General features: G+C 52.1%; 1 protein-coding gene across 5 annotated transcripts in view; it reads left to right on the forward strand.

Moving 5' to 3' along the window:
• The window catches only part of IQSEC3 (IQ motif and Sec7 domain ArfGEF 3), a 109,505-nt gene extending 101,796 nt beyond the window's left edge, over positions 1 to 7,709 (forward strand). The window contains exons 13-15 of one of the 5 annotated variants that reach the window (XM_072872944.1): positions 351 to 394; positions 2,636 to 6,000; positions 7,205 to 7,709. In XM_072872944.1, the coding sequence (XP_072729045.1) occupies positions 351 to 394; positions 2,636 to 3,073 (482 nt within the window). In that variant the 3' untranslated portion in view covers positions 3,074 to 6,000; positions 7,205 to 7,709. Of the gene's footprint in view, positions 1 to 350; positions 420 to 477; positions 558 to 2,635; positions 6,001 to 7,204 lie in introns of those variants that run through there. The other 4 variants (XM_072872908.1, XM_072872917.1, XM_072872926.1 and 1 more) reach the window with 4 other exon arrangements.
• Positions 7,710 to 18,999: the final 11,290 nt, after the last annotated feature.

Consider the following 18,999-nt stretch of genomic DNA (forward strand, 5'->3'; position numbering starts at 1 on the left):
CTTCCTCAAGCCTTTTCACCAACACTTTGGCCCAGCCTCTTTGTATCAAAGGCTTTGTGTCCATTCATGCCTTGGCTTGTATGCCAGCAAAAATCAAGTGCAGAGGTGAGTGGCTACCAACTCACTAGAATGGCACTGAGATCAGGACCTAAGGATAGGACCCCAAAGGGGCCTCCCTGTACCCCACTAAGCAGCTATCAGGTTGCAAGAGGGTCTGGATTTGTTCTTGCAGTCAAGAGTCTCGTTTGGCCCTGTACCTCTCCCTTTAGCTTTCCAGTCCACAGCACGAGGGCCAGCTCTTGACCAGAGGTACAGACTTCATGAGTGAGATCTTTTGTTTTATTTCAAAGGCAAGAAGGATTTGGGGGAGAAGGTCTCGGACAGCACAGTGGAGGTAAGTAGAGTGCAGAGCAGCTGAGGTAAGTAAATCTCTCTCACTTCAGCTCTTCTCACATTCTCTGTTGTTTCTTTTCTCAGGTTTTAATCAATGCCTCCCCAGCCAGACTGACAATTTTACCAATTTCCAGAGATACAATTAAAAGTTACTGCTAGGACGGGTAATACAACTTTCAAATCCAAACTAAACTTCAAAGCATTTTCAATCCGTTTTTATAACTGTAACATCCCTCATGGACCAAGCTCCCAAACGCTGTAGACTAACCCACCCCACTGCTTACGGGGAGACTGAGAACCCCACTAAAGACTTCCCTGACATGCTAACTCCATGCAGCATCACATGCAAATTCCACGCAGCCCAGCTTTCCTGCACAATCTTTGCAGCTCTGTCTCTCCATCTCCCCTTGAAGGGGATTAAGCATGGCCTTTGTATACCAGAGACTTTCCCTAGAGCTTCACCTTCCTAGGTAGGGAGCTTGGCTGTCCTGTGTACATCTATCTTTGCAGGGATGTCTAGCATCCAGTGGGTTGCCTGTTTCTTCACAGACACCCATACTCCCACTGCCTGTGAGGAAACAGGAAAATGCAATCTTCACACTGAAAATCTTATCTACTACTTCCTACTCTCTCCCTGTCTGGAATATCTCCATTGTCCTGAATTTGCCCTTTTCCAGGGTAGTTCTTTCCCCTCTTGTCATAGTATATTTACTTGAAGACTTCAGCTTCTCTGTGGGGAGTGGGTGCTGCTTCTTTTCCCTGAAGAGCACCCCATTTCCCTGCAGACACCCCCCTTCCTGGGGAAGGTGCCTCTCCCAGCCAATTTCCTATTCCTGTTGGGAGGAGTGTTTCCTTGTGGAGAATGGCTTCCATGTATTCTAATGTCGTTAGCACTTCATAGCCCAGTAACCAGTTTTTCCTAGGGGATGTTCCACTGCCTGAATAAATATTGACACAACATTGTGTCCTGCTGTGCAGTGAGTCTGAGCAACCTCCATGCTTGAGTAGGGACAGACAGCTCATCCTTGTTCCAGCATGGTGGGAAGCTTGGCCACTCCACAGCTTCTCCTTCCCAGTTGCTGGCACTGCTGCCGAACATGCCAGACCATCAGGGCACCCCCACTGTCCTATCTGCCCATCTGTACCCCTGCCTAGCTGGAAGTGCCATGCCAATCTGCAAGCACTTGTTTCCTACCCAGGGTTTGTCACTTGACTGACATTCTGTTTTGAGCTGGCAGCTTTGCTCTGGTTTGGGGTCTCTGTCAGCCCATGTCCTTGCCAGGAGGAACTATAACTTCATCCACCATTCGGGAAGCACCATTTTCCTGCTGTGCTTCCCCCCCTAGGGACCTCCAGTCCAGGCCAGCTCCTCCTTTTCAAACTGGACTCAATGAGCTCCCTTATTTGACTCCATTATCAGCATCTCTCTGTGGGGACCCTGATGACCTCCTGCTTCCCTTCCCCCTTTCAGCTGCTCAAGTAATACTCTGCCAGCAGAGGAGCATTTCCATTTCTTTGAGATTATCTAATCTGCTGCCATTTCATCATGAATTTCTTTTATCATTGTATGAGCTAGATGGGCATTTTTTTTCTTTCTTTTTTCTTTTTTTGAAAATCATTTCCTTTCACTGACAAACCATCAAATGGATCAGAGGGAGCTGCCTTTTGCTAGAGTATGCCAGATTTCTGCTTTTTCCTTTGTAAACAGATTAGCCAGTCATGTGGTGTACCTTCCTACTCAGAAAGGCAGGGAGCTGGGAAAGGCTTGAGTCTCTCTGTCTCTCTCTATCTCAGATTCAGCTACTGTCATTTTGCTGAAACGTACAACCTCGATTATCTGAAACCTTGCTGTCTAGTTCCCCTCTCCTTTTTGCTGGTGGGGACAAGGGCATGACCTCTGAGGTCTGTTCATTACCATGAGAATTCACGGACGCCTCCACTCGTAGAGTTGACTTGCGTTCCCTGTGCCATTTGGATAATCAAAGTTGCACTGCATTTGGGAATGCCGGCCCTGCTGCCTTTGATGTGATGGAAAGGACAGGGGCACTTAGGCCTAGATGGGGATGAAGGGGCTATGGGGGGGGGCCTGTGCAGCCGGGGGTTCTGCCTGTTCTGTTTTTTTGAGGCGGGGAGGGTTTAATGCATGTGAGGCTGGCTGGTGGCGGGGGTTCAGGGCAGCCAGTAGCAGCAGATGGGAAAAGTCTTGTAACATTTAATGCTTCTTTGGCTGTTTCTAAACTAGGTGTCAATTCACAACAGGCTTCAAACGTACCAGCACAACTCCGCCCTGGGGCCCGAGAGTGGAATGCAGCCCAGCATGCGTCTTAACATGCCACGGGAGCGGCTGGAGACAGCACTGGTGCCCTCGCACCCCGCCTCGGCGGGGACACTTGTACAGTGCCAGCAGATTGTCAAAGTCATTGTCTTGGACAAGCCGTGCCTCGCTCGAATGGAGCCGGCCCTCAACCAGACTCTGACACGCTACGTCACCTCCGATTCCTGCACCTCCACCCCCTGGCGCGGTGTGGGCAGTGGGCTCCCCGGGACCCCCATGAAGCTGGTCCATCAGCCTCCCCTCCCACCTCCACCACCTCCCTACAACCACCCCCACCAGTATTGCCCCCCCAGCTCCTTGCTTCAGAGGCGCAGGTACTCCAGTGGCTCACGCAGCCTCGTGTAGCCACACCACCAGCACCAAAACAGCACAGACTTCCCCGCTTCCCTTCCCCACCACCTCCTGGGGACCCTTTCTGCCTACAGAGATCTAGTTTGTGATTTATTTTTTAGTAAAAGAAGAAGAAAAGAAAAAAAAAAGCTGACTGACCTAACTCTTACCCTGTCTCCCCTCAAGATGATGCTAATTGTGAGGAGCCATCTATAGAAACTGCCAACCTACATGCTCACACATCCTCACACCCTGCCAGCCCAGCTGGCCTCCCGTGCTCGTGCCGTCCCCATGTAGCACTTTGCTGCCCTGTTCCTGAGAAGCTTGATGACCTGCTGCTTTATAGGCACTGTGTCTTCCGTTTGCTACTCCTCGACCTCCTTCCCTGCCTTGCATTTACCTGGCCATAGGTTTGTACCCACCCCAAAACTTTGCCAGCCTCGGAGAGAAACGGACTCACCCATGCCAAGACCGACCTTGGGGCACTCCCAGGTGTGGAGTTCCCCCTGCCACCACTGCTGCTGCCTGCTAAGCTGGAGCTGAGAACTTGTACCACTTGCCATGCTTTCTCCTCATCGCTCTTCAAATATTATCTCCTTGCAGCAGCTGGTTCCAAGCGAGGGAGTGCACGAGTGAAAGAGAGCTTGAGAGGAGGAGAGACTGTCCTGAGCTGCAGTATAACGCAAAGATGGCCTCACTCTGAACACCAAAACTCTTTCTGTTGTTATATTGGAGCATTGTACCAGAGACCTCTGCTGAGACCTAGCAGACCTCATCATATGTAAATACACCTGTATGGTAGCATATGTATGGCGCATGCTTACTAAAGGAAACACCAAGCAGTTCTGAGGGAGCAGAAGGGAGGGATTAAGCCCAGGGATCTTCCTGGAATGGATGAGTACTTTTCCAAAGAGATGGCACCAAGAGGTGCCCTCCCACCTCAACACACACACACACACGCGAAGATTGTCTTTTCTAGCATAAGCCAGACCCACCTCTGCTGTCCTCCTTCTAGCTGGTTTTGTGTTTCCTGCCCACCTGCTTTTTTGTATTCTGAAAGCAAAGCCAAGTGTTATGTTAACCTTCTGGGGTGGATGATCCCTTCACTTGGGCTCTTCCTTCTGTGTTAGAGGGAAGGGGCTTTTTGGAGACCACCCATGTGAGGTCCCATCTGTATCTCTTGCCTGGCTATACTCTTGCCTCCATCAGCCCTTCCTATAGGACAGCTGCCCAGATACCAGACTCCAAGGCCTCTTCTCCTCTCTCCCTCCCTATCCCAGCTTCAAAGCGAGGGGAGGGGAAGATCCTGAGATAGAGATGACAGCTCAGCTCCTCTGCTTTATTGGGGATGTTGGTGTGAAGGAAGACAGCATTAAAAATGGGCTATGGATGTATTTTTAGAAAAAAAAAAATCTTTGAGCAGTAGGGAGGGGAAGGTATTAATTAGCTTAAAGGCTTTCATCTCGCTCACTCACTCTATCTCCCTTCGAGGCTTAAGAAGATCAACTTTAGGGTTTTAAAATAGGACAGAATGCCTTTTAGGGCCTTTATTTTTATTTTATTTTAAGAGGGAAAGAGAGAAATGCTCTTCCTTCCCTTGCAAGGCTGAGACGTGAGCACTGGGTGCTGATGACACAGCCATTGGGTGAGGAGTGGCAGGAGCTGTTGGCAGTGGTGGGGATGTGCAAAATGTCAGGGAAAGAGGGGAAGTGAAGACAGATGGAGGAAACTCTTTTTTACCTTGTGGGGTGAAAGCCACACAGCAATTTCCTTAGGGATTAGGCCAGTATGTTCATCTTTGGGGCTATTGCCAGTGACAAAAACCACAGTGCATGAGGGACTGGCTCCCCTCAGTGCTCTTTGAATGTCTTCTGGCTCTGCTGAAATGTTCAGATGAAAAAGTTCACGTATTTGACCTGGGCATAAGCCCAGCTGGGGTTAAGGAAGAGGACAGGGGCTGAGGTGAAGCCTTCCAGGGCAGGAGGCTGCTCACTTCCAAGTCCCCTTATTTCTGAGCCTGAACCATGTACCCAGCTGTGCCAACAGGTCTGTCTAAGTTGTTTGCTTAACTGTCTGGAGCAGGGCACTAGGCTGCCTCTTCTATACACAATAGCAGAGGTACTGACCAGGAGCCAGCAGCACAGCCTCAGGGATGACTGTGGAAGCCAAAGACAGAAAAGATTGTAAGAAAACCCTGAATAGAAGCCCAGTCTCCCTCCAGACCAGAGAAGCTTTCTTCTAGCCAGCGCCCCAGGGCAGTGAGGATGCTCCACATCTCAAAGCTGATCCCAGGGAGAGGTCCTGACCCCCAGCCAGGGCTCTGCCCAGCACCCTCCAGCCAGCTGTGAGGCACAGCTGGCCTGATCTGCTGCTGGCTCCCTCCAGGGTGACACCCCGCCGCCTCACGGCAGCCGGGGTCTGATCCGACCTGCCGGTAGCTTCCTGGCAAAGCATACGTGTGGCATCTGCCATTGTCCAGTCAACGTAGCATGTGGCTGCCATTTTATTTTTACTCCCTGCTGCCATGAAAGGGATGGTATCCAGGAGGCACTGGCACTGCCCTCCCTTCTCAGTGGTTACTTCGCTGTCTGAGAGGAATGGCAGTACTTGTTTGTTTTTTCCCAGACTGCAGTAAGCCACTGAAGGTCTCTGTGTGTGTTAAAATAAATAAATTCGATTTTACTTGACATTTAACACGAAGTGACAACAACAAAAACCTTAAGGTACTTGATGAAATAATTTTTTTCGATAAAATATTTATAACACTGTCTATGAAGTTCCTGCAAGAGAGGTTTGCTGCTTTAATAATTGATTGGGAGAGCTACAAGAATGTAAAGAAGAAATAAGGAAGCTTCCACGAGACTCCCTTCTTCATGCTGGATGAAGGATGGAAGCAAGTTAACTGAAGTGCCGAGGTACCTGAGGCACAGCAGTCTCTCAGGGTGAGTTGGCTCCATTTCCCTGACCTTGCAAAGGCTAATGCTGGCCTTGAGCTTTGGACAGAGAAGCAAACGTAGATAACCCTTGCTATCTTCTAGCCTGCTGGCTACAGCATCTTCTGTCAGGTTTAGCTGGAGAGACACCAAACCACTCTATTCCAGGTTGTCGTGGAACTAGGTTGCTCTAAATTCTATTGTGTAGCTGAGCCCTTCGGACTTCACTTCAAAACATGGATTATCTTTTTTTCCTTTGAAGGTTGGTCTCGAAGGATGACAAGCACTTTAAAGCATGTCTACACCTCATCTGATCTATTGTATTGTCTGCTCCAACAGCCCTCCTGCACACAAGCAAGACACACAGACTCAGTGCAGCTGTAGTACTGTGAATAGACACCCTTGCACACAGACTGATTGTTGACAGGGTGCAGGCTAGAAGGAGCATGTCAGTGACAGCCTAATGAAGGACAAAATGTGTACCACAGCTCGCCCGGAGGGACGAGCCCAAAGAAAAATCATGAGCTCTTGACAGCAGCGATCCTGATCATGAACCTAGCACAATCTTTCAGGTGGTGGGATCAGGCAGGAAGCTGCTGCAGAGATTAGATCGACCCAAATGAACCAGTGGCTTGTTGCTGCCGAATTCATATCCTTCTATATTAAAAAAGGAGGGGGGGAGAGAGAAAGGAGAAACCCAGTAAAGAGCATTCTGCAGTGAGTGTCGGGTACTCAGTGGCCAAACAAGAAGGTGGCTCTGCTGGAAGGTGGAAGAGAGCAAGGTGTTACTGAGGTCTACAGAGCTGCATTACACAAACTGTCAGGCTCTGTCCTGATTCTCTCTTGCTCATGCTGGTGCAGGTCCAGTGAAATCAATGTTTACACCAGTAGCACAGGGGTGGAAAAAAGCAACAGGAGAAGCAAGCTTAGTGCAAACAATTTGGGTTTAATGCAGTGTTTGTCCTCTGCTGTAGTACTTTTAATGCCATAATCTGAGCCACTGTGGTAGCAACACTTAGTGCTTTCTGCAAGACCTTCAAAGCATCCCACTGTTCATGTTTTCTCTCCTCCCAGTAGATGAAAGGTGTGGGTATGGTCCACAACCATGATTTCATCAGTACTCAGACTTCTTCACAAAAAAGTACCACCAGATTTGGAAGTATTTGAGGGCCTCTGAGCTGTAAGAATTTGAGTTTTGTTACATGTTTTTCAGAAGGCTCAACCTGCAACTATCTGCACGTGTTTATGAGGTTTCCAAAACAAATCTGAGCCCTAAATCAAGGAAGCTGCTGCTTGGCAGAGTCTCCGCTTTGAAATGCGAGTTGCTGAGCAAGCTCCCCCATCTCCCGCTGCACCAGCCGCCTCACTGTGCTAGCGTAGGCTCCAGGGACTGCCAGCAGTGTTTTGTGAGCTAGAGCTGTCCTTGTCCTGCCCGCTCTTTCACAGCCATGCCTGGGACAGCAGCTTTGAAGTCACCCAGCTCTTCAAAACTAGTCACAACCCCATCTGAATGTGTCTTTTTAAAAAACTAACAAGAGAAGTGTTACCTGTGTGTAGGCTTTTGAAAGCACCTGTCTGTCTGTACCTGTTTCCTGCTGTAAATATCACCAAGAAAAGCTTCCTTTGGGAAAAGTGGTGTGGTCACACCTAGCAAAGAGTCCAAATGGCTAATATTTTGTAACAAAATAACAAAAATAGATCAGAGGTATTTTATCTGTTCAATTAATAGAGTTTTAGAAATTATATTGAGATATGTCACTTGTGCGCTAATGTCTTCTTTGCCTCAGCCCCCCTCCTGCGTCCCTGGCTCCAGCAGCGCGCACAGGCGCACGGGCAACACACCACGGCTGTGCTCCCAAGGAGTGCTGAGCATCGTGGCTTCCCGCTGGCCTCAGGGGCAGCCCGCTGTGGCTGCTGCTCATTTTCCATCGAATGCAGCAGGAGCTAGCTCAGTGCTCAGGCTCTCTGAGATCAGATCCAAAGGAAACCGGGAAGAAATAATCTTGTCCAAGAGATGGCAACTCGGTGTGAAATTCACCCCTGCAGTGAGGCAGAGAGGAAAACGGGGTGGGGGGAAGGCAAAGCCCTTCCGTGCTGCAGCTCCTTCCTTTCCACCTTGCTGGCACGCAGCAGGGCCAGCCCCAATCCCTCTGCTCACATTTGTGTAGCCCTGCACCTCTGGGAAAGGAGGCCCACACACCCATGCAAAGCGCACGCTGCTGCGTGTGCACGCTGCAGGCAAGGAGTGCAACTTCACAAGCCACATGTGCCAATGCACGTGTTGGACGCCAGCTGGCCGCAGAGAAACTCATGCACCCAGAGACATCAGCACATACTGTGTGTAAATGCACACACCATCTGCCAACGTGTAGGACTCCATGGCAGATAACATGTAGGCACCTCTACTATCCACGCAGCTGAACATACTATACAAAAATATCAGGCATAAGCAGCCATGCACCGCCTGAGCAGGACAGCTGTGCTGGCTGCAGTTACCATTGCAGCACATCTCACAAGCTACGTAGGCTCAGGCTTGGTTAACATTTGGATGGGAGACACGTAAGGAAAATGACATTTCCCATGCAAATCAGATATACATGCATATTTACACAAAGCATAACCCCAAGGTTAATGAAACTGACCTTTGTGAAGTTCTGCACAGGGATGCAAGGGATGATCAGAGACAAACTCATGCACACAAAGCAAGCTCTCCTCTGCAATGGATGGGGGAAGGCAACCTACATCTTTGCAGCTGAGTTGAACAGATGCTGGATTCAGATTGCACCTACTAAAAAGACCTGTCTATAGGTTGCAAATTCTTTGCTGGCTTCAAAGAATCCCTTAGACCCTCAGGCCCATGGCGAAACCCCTGGGAGGACAGAGTTCCCTCTGAGACACAGACAGGAAATTTCCCAGGAATTCAGAGGCTTCTGTTTATGTTTTTGTGTGCCATGGTTATATTATAAATCAGCCCATCCCAAACAGTCATTTTCTAAGATGTTTCGTAACAGGAGATTATTGGAGAAGTTTCTGCCTGATGTTTAGATCACACACCTGGCTGTAAAGATGAAAGCAATAAAACCAGATTGTCTATATGTGAAATACTCCTAACTTGCTCTGATGTGCAGATGCTATTGTTAATCAGATGGCAGGTCCCTTTGGGACAGATACTATGTAGACACATAGAGGTAGTGCTGGTACAAAGAGATTACAATCCAAAAAGCGTATTCCACAACTGTCACATTGCATCTGTACACTGTTATATCAATACAGTATACATAATGTGCAATAATATATATATAGTGGTTCAGAGTTGATCAAAATATGCTGCTCTTTTCCACAGAGAATTTTGAGATGCAATTTTTCTCTGAAACTTTTAAGATGGACTTTAAATTAAGCACATCCCTCAAGTGCTTTGCTGTAAGTGGGTTCCACCCACCCCCTGTCAAGCAAGATGCAGACTTGCCACTGAACTCAACACCATGCAGCCTGTTGTCTCCCGCTTCACAGGCGTTGTCCCCGGGGTCAGATACCCGTCCCAAGGTCGATGCAAAGAGTGGAGCCCTCGGGGAGCAGTGTGGTGGCAGGAAGGTTACCGCAAACCCAAAGCTGCCATGTCACAGTCCCTTATTGGGACAGTGAGGGGACAGTGCCTGCAAGGTCACTGTTGTGTGCGAGGCGTGATGGGCCCCTTTCCACCTCACCTAGAGAACTCTGGAAAGATCGCGCTGGTGCCTCGGGGGTGCCTGGGGGACAGCTGATCACAGAGTCGGGCTCCACCGTTCCCCAGGGGTTCAGGTTTCCCGTCATGGCCAGCTGTTGGGGAGAGGTGCCCCTCTGTAAGTCAATGCCCAGATCCTGAGTCTAGCAACCTGGAGTCATGCGCGTACTCCTGCCTGACCTAAGAAAGGTGGCTGAAAATAAGCAGGTACCTCAAGGATGAGGATGACTGGTGAGTAAGGCTGTGGGATTTAAACAGTTTAGGAGCTCTGTCGCACTTGCCTGGTCTTGGAGCATCTTTCTTGCAGCTAATGAGTGCAACTGAGGTTAAAAGCTGGCTGAGGAGCTGTGTTTTCTGCCTTAATCCGAATAATCCACAAGCTGGGATTGTTCTCAAGCATGTAGGGTAGGATCTTATTTTATGCAACACCCATCCTCTAGCCTTGGGGTCTGACAATATGGGATAGTCATCAGTGACTTCTTGAAAACAAGAGTCCTGTCTTCCTAAGCCTTCCTCCTCATGAAGGGTAGAGTCTCCCAAACAATATCAAGTTCATTTAAAAAAAAAAGTGAGTAGAAGGGAGAGGGAAGGATCTTCCCCCATAGGACTGTAGGGTCAAGGCTGTAGCAGCAAAAACACTTTAAGTGCCTGACAGAGAAATGTGCCCATCCTGATATCCCGTATACACCTTCCTATTCCCTCCTGTTATGGAAGGCTTGATTTTTTCAGTATGTTTCAGCTTTTCATCTCAAATGTGCAGAAGCCTCATGCTGACTACTCATTGACTTGCTGATCAAACAGGGCTCACACAGTGCCAGCACCAGGAGCGATTGCCCCTCTCCTCCACTCGCCCAGCTGCACGCTCAGGATTTCCCTGAGCTGGCGTCCCCTCTTTGCCACTCTCATGAATTTCCCATTGCTAAATCAGAGAGAACAGGGCAGCCTCCTCCCACACCCTGCTGCAAACTGGTGTCCACCCGCAGGACCCTACAGCCGTCCATGTCCTTCTTTTGCCACCCCATGCCATTTGCACAGCTGGCTGGGAAACCGCTGGGTCAGTCCAGGGCGACGTGCCGTGAAAGGCGATAGCTTTGCAGGGCTCTGCGCTGGCAGCGGCCGCGGGCACCCTGATGCTCCCCTGCATGATGCACAGCCCGACAGTACGGGGATGCTCACTCCTCCCATGGCCACCATCTCGCTGCTGGTACGCCCCTGCCGCAGCTGCCTCTGCACCCTCCTGCCTCCCGCCACTGCCTGCGACAGGGGAAGCACTTCCCCTTCCTCTCCTCACCACCTTTTTGAAATAAGCTATTCATTATAGCTCGTAAAAAACTTGGAGCAAAGTATTTGGGCAGCACAGGAGAAGGAGGACAACATGTTCCCTGTGGGAAAAGGCAAATCCATATATTCTGAGCAGACATCTCTGTGCTCGCTCTGGCTAAGCCCAAAACAGCTAAGCCCGGTGCAGGCAGGCCATGCCAACATGAGGGCGTAAGGTGGGGGACTGCCAGCCTGGCTCTGACGGCAACTAGCTGGACGCCAGCCCTCCTGGGATGCTACGAGCAAGGCTTTTTCCCCACCAGGACAAGCAGCCCTGGCAGGAACAGGAGCGACCTGGGACAGCTGTTGTTACAACTGTTGTAACTATCCAAGTAAAAGGCAAGAAAAGCCGTCAAAACCCTCTTCAGCTTCCTAGGCAGGGGGAAATAAAGGTAGGGGAAAACAAAACAGCGAGCGGTGCTGCAGCCCTGCCATGCAGGGAGCCTGGACCCACGCTAACACTCTCACTGGGCCAGGCATCGCCAAACAGCTCAGTGCTAATGGTACCAAGTCCCCAGGATGCTTGGCTTTGAAAACTCTTTGAGTACAGAGAAAGCCTGCTAAAAACAGGGGACATAGTCACTGAAGTGAGCCTGGCCATAGCAGGGCCTGGTGCCTGGTGCTGCTGTCTCCACTGAGGCATTGCCACAAAGTGGCTGGTGCCCAAAACCTCCTCCTCTTTCCTTCGTCTTTGCTCTCGTGCGAAGGGAAGCTTTCCCCTTGCTCCTGGAGCAGGTCCAGAAGGGTTTAGGTCCTTGTACATCCCCTTCAGAGCCTGGGAGTCAGCAACAGTGGGGGGAAATCCCAGCTTGAGCTTTCTGAAACAGCTTTCAGCCCCACTGACTGGCTGGCCGATCCCTGCCACCTTAGCTCTCCTTTACCTTCTCAGTCACAGCCTGTGGCCCTCTGCCTACAGAAGGAATTGCCCCCTTTGCACCCAGTGGGCCACAGCAAAGCCACGCAGCCGATGGCAGCGTGAGCCAGAGCACAGGTCGGTCCCTGTGAGATGGATTTCAGCTGGCGTGAGCGGGCAGTGTGCTGGTTTCAGCACTTGTATCAGCTTTCTGCACAATTAGGATCTGCCTCGTAGGACCCAGCATTTGACACAGCCCTTCTCACCTCTCTGTGGGGACCGGTTCTCCATCACGTCTTTTTGTGATGGGGGGAGAGCGTTGCTCAGTAAGGGCCACATGAACCTGGGCAGAATTATCTTCCCTTTCTAGAGGGAAAGGAAAAAACCCATCCCCTGGGATCTGACCTTGGCCTTCAGCCTCAGCTCACATCTTCTGGCATCCCCAGTGAAAAGGACAACCCATCTAGCAGCCAGGAAAGAAATGTGCAAGGGGAAAGCAGGAGCCCTTATTAAATAGCTTGTTCAAAGATAAAACCCCAGCCATCTGTCGACTTGCCCTAGAAGAGGCACTGCTATAATAATTAGCAAAGGGAAAGGCAGCAGAGATGCCAGTGAAAAAAACCAGCAATTTGCTAACATTTTGCACAGGTCTGCCACGAACGCAGTGGGAGGAAGGAGCAGGGGGAAGAAGTACAAAGGAAGAAAGATCACGTTGCCTCGCTGGGGCAGATGCTGCCGGTGGTGAGGGGCAGAAGCTTCCCAGGGGCCACAGGACACTTTGGGCTGGTGCAATTTAGCACTTGGCATCCCAGGAGCAGATGCTGCCATGGGGGACCAGCAGCAGCTGATCTCTCAGATCCTGGGGCTCTGCCCTGTGGAGGAGTCCCCGCAGCTGGAGGGGATCCTGGGGGCTGTGGTGCCGCCGGGGATGGGGGCAGCATCTGTGGGGCTGGGTGCGTGTGTCACCCCACCGGGCAGTGGCTGGGACGCTGCCAGGGGGACCGTGCTGCCGCACACCTCTCACCGTGGCTGTGCCACTCGCCCAGCACACTCCCATTTAAACAGTGATGGCTAATACAGACTCACCCTCCATCCCCAAAGAGACCCCTCTTTCTCTTCAAAGCTCAAAGCATCCAGGAACCCTTGAAAATCCATTGGTGCAGCCCGAGGGCAGCACCTGCCCAGCACTCGGACATGCTCCGCGGTGCCAAGGCAGGTGCCCGGCCATGGGACACATGCTGTACCCTGGGCTGCAGAGCCCCCCGCCACCCCCGCCTCCTCCCTGCCGAAGTGCCACCCCACGCAGCCGCCGCTGCCGAGCCTCGGCTGCCGGTGCCCAAGTGCCTGTGGTGGCTGGGGCTGTGACAGCTGCTCTGTCACCCAGCTCCCCTAGGAGCATCACACTGAAGTTCCGCTCGCAGAGCTGAAAAGCAGCTTTAAAATAAGAATCTTGGATTATAATTCCTAATCCTTTCATTTGCACTAAGTGCAGAGAGGGGACAGAGATGCTGGCTCTCTTTCTCTCCCTCCTGCAGGACCAAACGCATTTCAAAAATGCGTCGAAGCGTTTGTGCCACGGGCTGGGCAGGCGGTGACCCAGAGTGGCCACTCAGCCAGGACGTTGTGGCACCGTCGAGAGGGCAGGGAGAGGCGGAGGGGGACAACATCCCTCTCCCACCAAAAGCGCTCATCCCTCTCCATCTCTTGTCCTCGTCCCCAGCCAGGAGTTATTTGTAAAGGCACATCAGTCAGCTCTGGCGTGTGCTAGAGGGGGATGCGCGGATGAGGGGGTGGTGGCGGCTGGGCTCAGTCATGCAGATGAGGGCAAGCTGCAGCCAAAAGGCAGGCGGGCTCCCTGGGAATGGGCAGGGAATGGGGCAGGGGACCAGCGCTGCCTGCGTGCTGAGACAGGAGGCCCGGGTGCCCCCGTGTCCTGCCCCTTGTGCCCCAGGACCAGCCGGGGGCTGATGTACCTCCAAGACTGTGTACGCAACTTTGGAGCCACTGAGCAGATGGGAGGCAGAGCGCTTCAGGCTGATGGCAAGGGTTGAGTTTACATTGTAGAACCTCCTCTCTAGACAAATACGGGGCAGGTTTTGTCTGGAGCTGGGTCAGCAGCATTGGCACAAAACTCACAGGTGCTTTACTTTACAGGGTCATTGTGGACATGTTTGTTATTTTCCCAAACAGCACGATGCAATGCAAACTGGCCAAGAGCCTCCTGTGAGCCACACAGCCTTCAGAGGGAGAAAAACATACAGCGGGGCAGCCGTGCCCTGCTCTGCCGGCAGCCCCCAGGCTTACAGGAGATGTGGTGTCCGGGCAGAAGTGTCCCCTGGGCAGGTTACCTGCCCCGCACTGTGGCTATGGGGCCCTCTGAGGCCAGTCCCCCCCGCTATCATTACACCAGTGACTGGGGCAAGTCCCTTCCTGCTGGGTTGGGTTTCCTCATCTGGAAACAGAAACACCCAGACCGCATGGGGTCCCCTGGAGAGAGCTCCTGTGGTGCACAAATACAGCCAGGATGAACCCCTCCATAGCTGCTCTGCATGGGGCTGCAGCCACGGGGTTGAGAGCTGCTGGTCCCCAGTGGCTGCGGTGGGGACATGTGCCACCCTGCGAGGGGCCGGGGCTGCTACCCAAGGCCTCAATGAAGGCTGGTGCCGTTTTCTTGGCAGCGCAGAGGCATCATGCCGGGCTGTTGGGAGGCATCTCCATCAGCGTCACGGCTGTCAGGTATCAGCCCGGGAGCACTAACCTCTCCTGAGCATCTCCAGACACAGACACTTCCTGGCTGACAGCATTGCGGGGGTGATGGACGCGTACTTGGCAGGAGCCTCGCGCTGCCCTCGGCGGTGCTGCCTCAGCCAGCGCTGTGGTGGGGACACCGGGATGCCACCTCTGTCCCCTGCCACCCCCCGGGCGTCTGCCCTGGGGCCACCACCTGGGCACCCCCACGGGCATAGCCCTGTGGCTCAAAACCCTTAATCCAGTGGTTAACGGCTGCACGTGAGTCCAAGCCCCCGTGGGATGTGCCAGGGCAAGTGCTAAAGCCAGGGGAAACCCCGCACCGCCCTGCAGGCAGCCCTCCCAGCGCTCGGCACCGGGGCACAGATGAGGACATGTGGGGACCTACGCTGGAGAGGGCTCCCAGCGTGCTGGAGGGAGGGACAGCAGCCCTGGGGGTTGCTCCTGATGGGGTGAACAAACCCTGAGGGTGGTAATGTCACTGCCACCATGCGGCTCTGACGCCGCTTGGACCTCTGACCACAAGCACCACTTTAACATGCAATTAAAGATGCAGAAAGTGGAGGAAAGCTGGTAAAATGCTTGGAGTGTTCCCCTCCATCGAGGCTATGGAGGGCTGTCAGTAGGGGAGAGGAAAGCATCTGACAGCCCTGTTAGGCGTCAGTGACACAGCGCTGCTAGCAGAGGTGGTGGGAAGCTCCGGGGAAGGAAGGAGGCTCGGATCCTGCGCAGGGGTGACTGGGTGAGCAGGGAAGGGTCAGCGCCCCGGCCGCGGTGCAGAGCCTGCCACGCTGCTCGCTGCCAGACTGCCCGCCTTGGCCATCCCCTGGCCCAGCAACAGGCACGCCTGCCCAGCGATTCGGGGCTGACAGGTCACTGGCACCAAGCAGGGCTGAGGAGGAGACAAAGCTGGCATGGGCAGGCAAGCCGCTCCCCAAAAAGGGAAGGTGCGACAGGCGAGCAAGAGGATGTAAAGCAGAGAAGGGACGAAGAAGTGACAGGTACCTGACCCAAGTGCTGCTGCAGCGGCCAAGATGGTGGAGGGGTAGATGGTAGCCAGCCCCCATGGGAACCCCCGTCTTTCAGCCCTCCCTTGACATCTCTTCTCTTGCCTTTCCAGAGGCTTTGAGGGGTGCAATGATCAGAATGGTCCTTGCACTCATTTTTAAGAGTTAGCTCCCAGGTGTCATCAGGAGGTTTCGGAGTTTCCAGGCTTTTTCTTCCTACCCCTGAGCAGCTCAGGTGGACTCTGACCAATAGCTGGAGTTGTACAGAGACGGGATCAGACATCAGCAGAGGAAAACCATGCTGTACAGGCACACCGCATGGCCTCCAGTGCCAGTATTGGCATCCAATGTTGAGCACCATGTTTCATGCGCTCAGCTCCTGAGGAAAGCAGACAGTGTGTTTGGTGCAAACTCCATCGCCATGGGTGGGCTGGTAGCCCTCAATACAAGCCAAACCACAGCGGACGTGCCCCTTAGTGGCACAGACTCCTCCCCATTTGGCCATCACCACCAAATGCAACCAGGGTCTCCCAATCCAGAGAGAATCACCCCGGGACAGCAGAGGGATAAGGACAAGTTGCTAATCCAGGATGACGCCGGCTTTAAAGGGCACCCCCCCGATGCACAGCACAACTGCACCCAACACATCGTTTAATAGAGCTGTGGAGAGACTACAAGCTACGCGGTGGTCGGCTAGCCGAAGCCTTACAGTGCCACACGGCATTGCCATCCTGTTGCGGACATTGCACGTGTGTTTTACAACCAGCTGCCAGCTGTTGGAGCACATCTGGGAGAATGGCAGCAGGAAGAGCTCCCCTCTCCCGGGGGAGAGGATCGCGCCCGCATCTCCAGGGGAAGCAGCACTTGAGCAGCAATGAAGCAATCCTGCCTTTCCCATCGCCCCCTTCAGCCCCCACTGCTGCAGCAGAGGGTGAGGGCAATGGCATTTATTTTATTTTTCACAGCCCTCAAGAAAAAGAGGATTTCGGAGGGATTTGAGCACAGCTCCCTAAATAGCTCCTTAGAATTAAGAGGTTTCATGGGGGATTATTTCGAGCAGCTGCCCGTGGTGGGAGGGAGAGGCTGGCTGGTGCTGGGGAGGCGAGAGGGCAGAGAAAAGGCAGGAGCACTGTAGGTGAGCACAGGGGAGCAGGATCCCCTTCTGAACTGCAGCATGGGGGAGAGAGGAGCATCCCACCCCCCGGCCATGCATATAGCCTCTCTGCTGGGTGAGCTGAAAGGAATGAGGAGCAGAGTGGTGGCCAGCAGAAGTGACGCACCGTGGGAACAGCGTAAAAGCGGTTCTTGCAGAGGAATCGCTGGCACCGAGCACGGCACGTGTGTTTCAGCTGGTATCCGAAGCCTGACGTCAAAAAGTCAACACGCAGATATGGCTTCTTCGCTGGACCTGCACATAGTGACATTTCTGAGGCGTGGGGTGAGCTCAGGGGGCTGTCCCCATCCCTGCCTTCTCACTAGACGGGAAGCCTGCGTGCGATGGAGGTGGGAAAGCTCTTCTAGCACTAAGGATGGGATGAGTTTGAAATGCTGGAGAAGGGGATCAGTCAATCAGACAGAGCTTGACTAAGGGCAAATTCCTCCCTGCAAGGCTACGAATGCCAGACTTTGCAGATCCAAACATTCATGGTGGAAATAAAATAGTGCAAAAACAGGAAAGGCCACAAAATCTTTCAGAACAGGCACAGCTCTGCAGAGACTGGTGGAATATGGGTTGAAATGCCTCTTCTAGGACTACCAAGAGATAGCGCTGCTTGGCACAGCACTTTCTGGTGCAAAGAGGAAGAGGAGATAGCTGGAACTTCATTATAATATTGATATTGGGATGGAAATTGGTTCTTAGGGACCGGATCCTGCAAAAAGCTGGGCTCCTCCATGGGGTCCTGAGCTCCAGCTTTCATCAGGCAGAAGGGTTGAGCGTGCGCACAGTGAGCGGCTGAGCCACAGGCATGCAGGAATAAGTAATAAGGCTGGAAGGAGAGCGCATGAGAGAGGCAGGGAAGTGAGGCTGGTAATTAATAATAGAGAGAGAGAAATGAGGAAAGAATAGAAAGGAGAAGAGAAAGGAGGGAGAGCTGTAATTTGACAGTAGTGGAAGCAAAAATCAGGAAGAAGCAAGCTGAGGTAGGTAATTTCCATCAGACAGATGATAGTGGGGAGGAAGTGAGGCAAGAGAATGAAAAGGAGCAGGGCAGGAGGGAGAGCAAAGGAGAAGGTCACAGGCAGGAAATGGAGCAAACGGTTAAATCTCATCAAATAGTGTTATTATGAGCAGCCCATGTGCAGGGTAGCCCCTGCTGCTACACCTGGAGTGATGTTCTGCACCTGCCACATGCAAGGCCACAAGTCAGAGAGATGCTGGGACTAAAATCCCAGCAAAAAGGAATTGGAGATTTAGGGATTTCCTCAGCCACCAGGGAAGGGACTTTCTGGACCCTTCCTTCTTCACTCCCCTGGAGGAACAACCTGGATGGTACAACCCTTTGAACAGCTCTCCCAGCAACCGAGCTCTTTGGACAAGAGTTTCAAAAATGACCACTGGCACTGATTTGTTCTATCTCAGACCTGAGCTGCCCCAATAAAGCTGGAAAAATTGGGGTCTTCCATGGTTTTAAGGCCTCGCTCAAGAATTGACTCCTTTGCCCATCACCCTGCGCAACCCTCAGTCTGCATTTAAGGGGAGGGAGGTTACGTGACCTGGATGCACAGGCAAAAGTAGGTTTCTAGTAAAGGTCATTACTGCAAAGATCAGAGGTTAATATCTGCATTCAACACAGATCTCCCTCTCAAAGGACATACATGTATATAATGAGTGATTTCCTTTATCCCCCAGTTTATAGGTGAAAGCGGAATAGAAAATTTTGGCTATACTAGCACTTGCAATTATGGGACAAGGAAAGATGACATGTCTCTGACTGGCTGAGATTAATTGTGATGAACTATGATTGCAGCTTTCAGTGTTTGGCTTTCAGCTTTACAAGATCAAGCCTGTAAATTCAGTGTTTCTTCATGTCTATTTAACAGCTGTGATTTTTTTGATGTAAACACCCTAATGATTAGATGTGGGACAGGGCGTGATCTCAGCTCCTGGTGTTGGAGACTGCAAACCATGCACTCAAGGCCTGGCAGCCACAACTGCTAACTGCCAGGACACAGCACGTATCACGTACAAACACAAATTGGTTACACATCTAAAGCAATGTTAATCGAGATGCTTTGGCGAGTTGGCAGGGGACCCAACCCCAAAGGTGACCCACTTCAGCTTTAATCACCAGACAACTTCTTTCCTCTTTACACGACCGATCCTCAGGCTGGGAGTCCAGCAGAAGAGCAGGCTGGCC

The sequence above is a fragment of the Ciconia boyciana genome, chromosome 1 (assembly GCF_034638445.1).
Source record: "Ciconia boyciana chromosome 1, ASM3463844v1, whole genome shotgun sequence".
NCBI lineage: Eukaryota > Metazoa > Chordata > Aves > Ciconiiformes > Ciconiidae > Ciconia > Ciconia boyciana.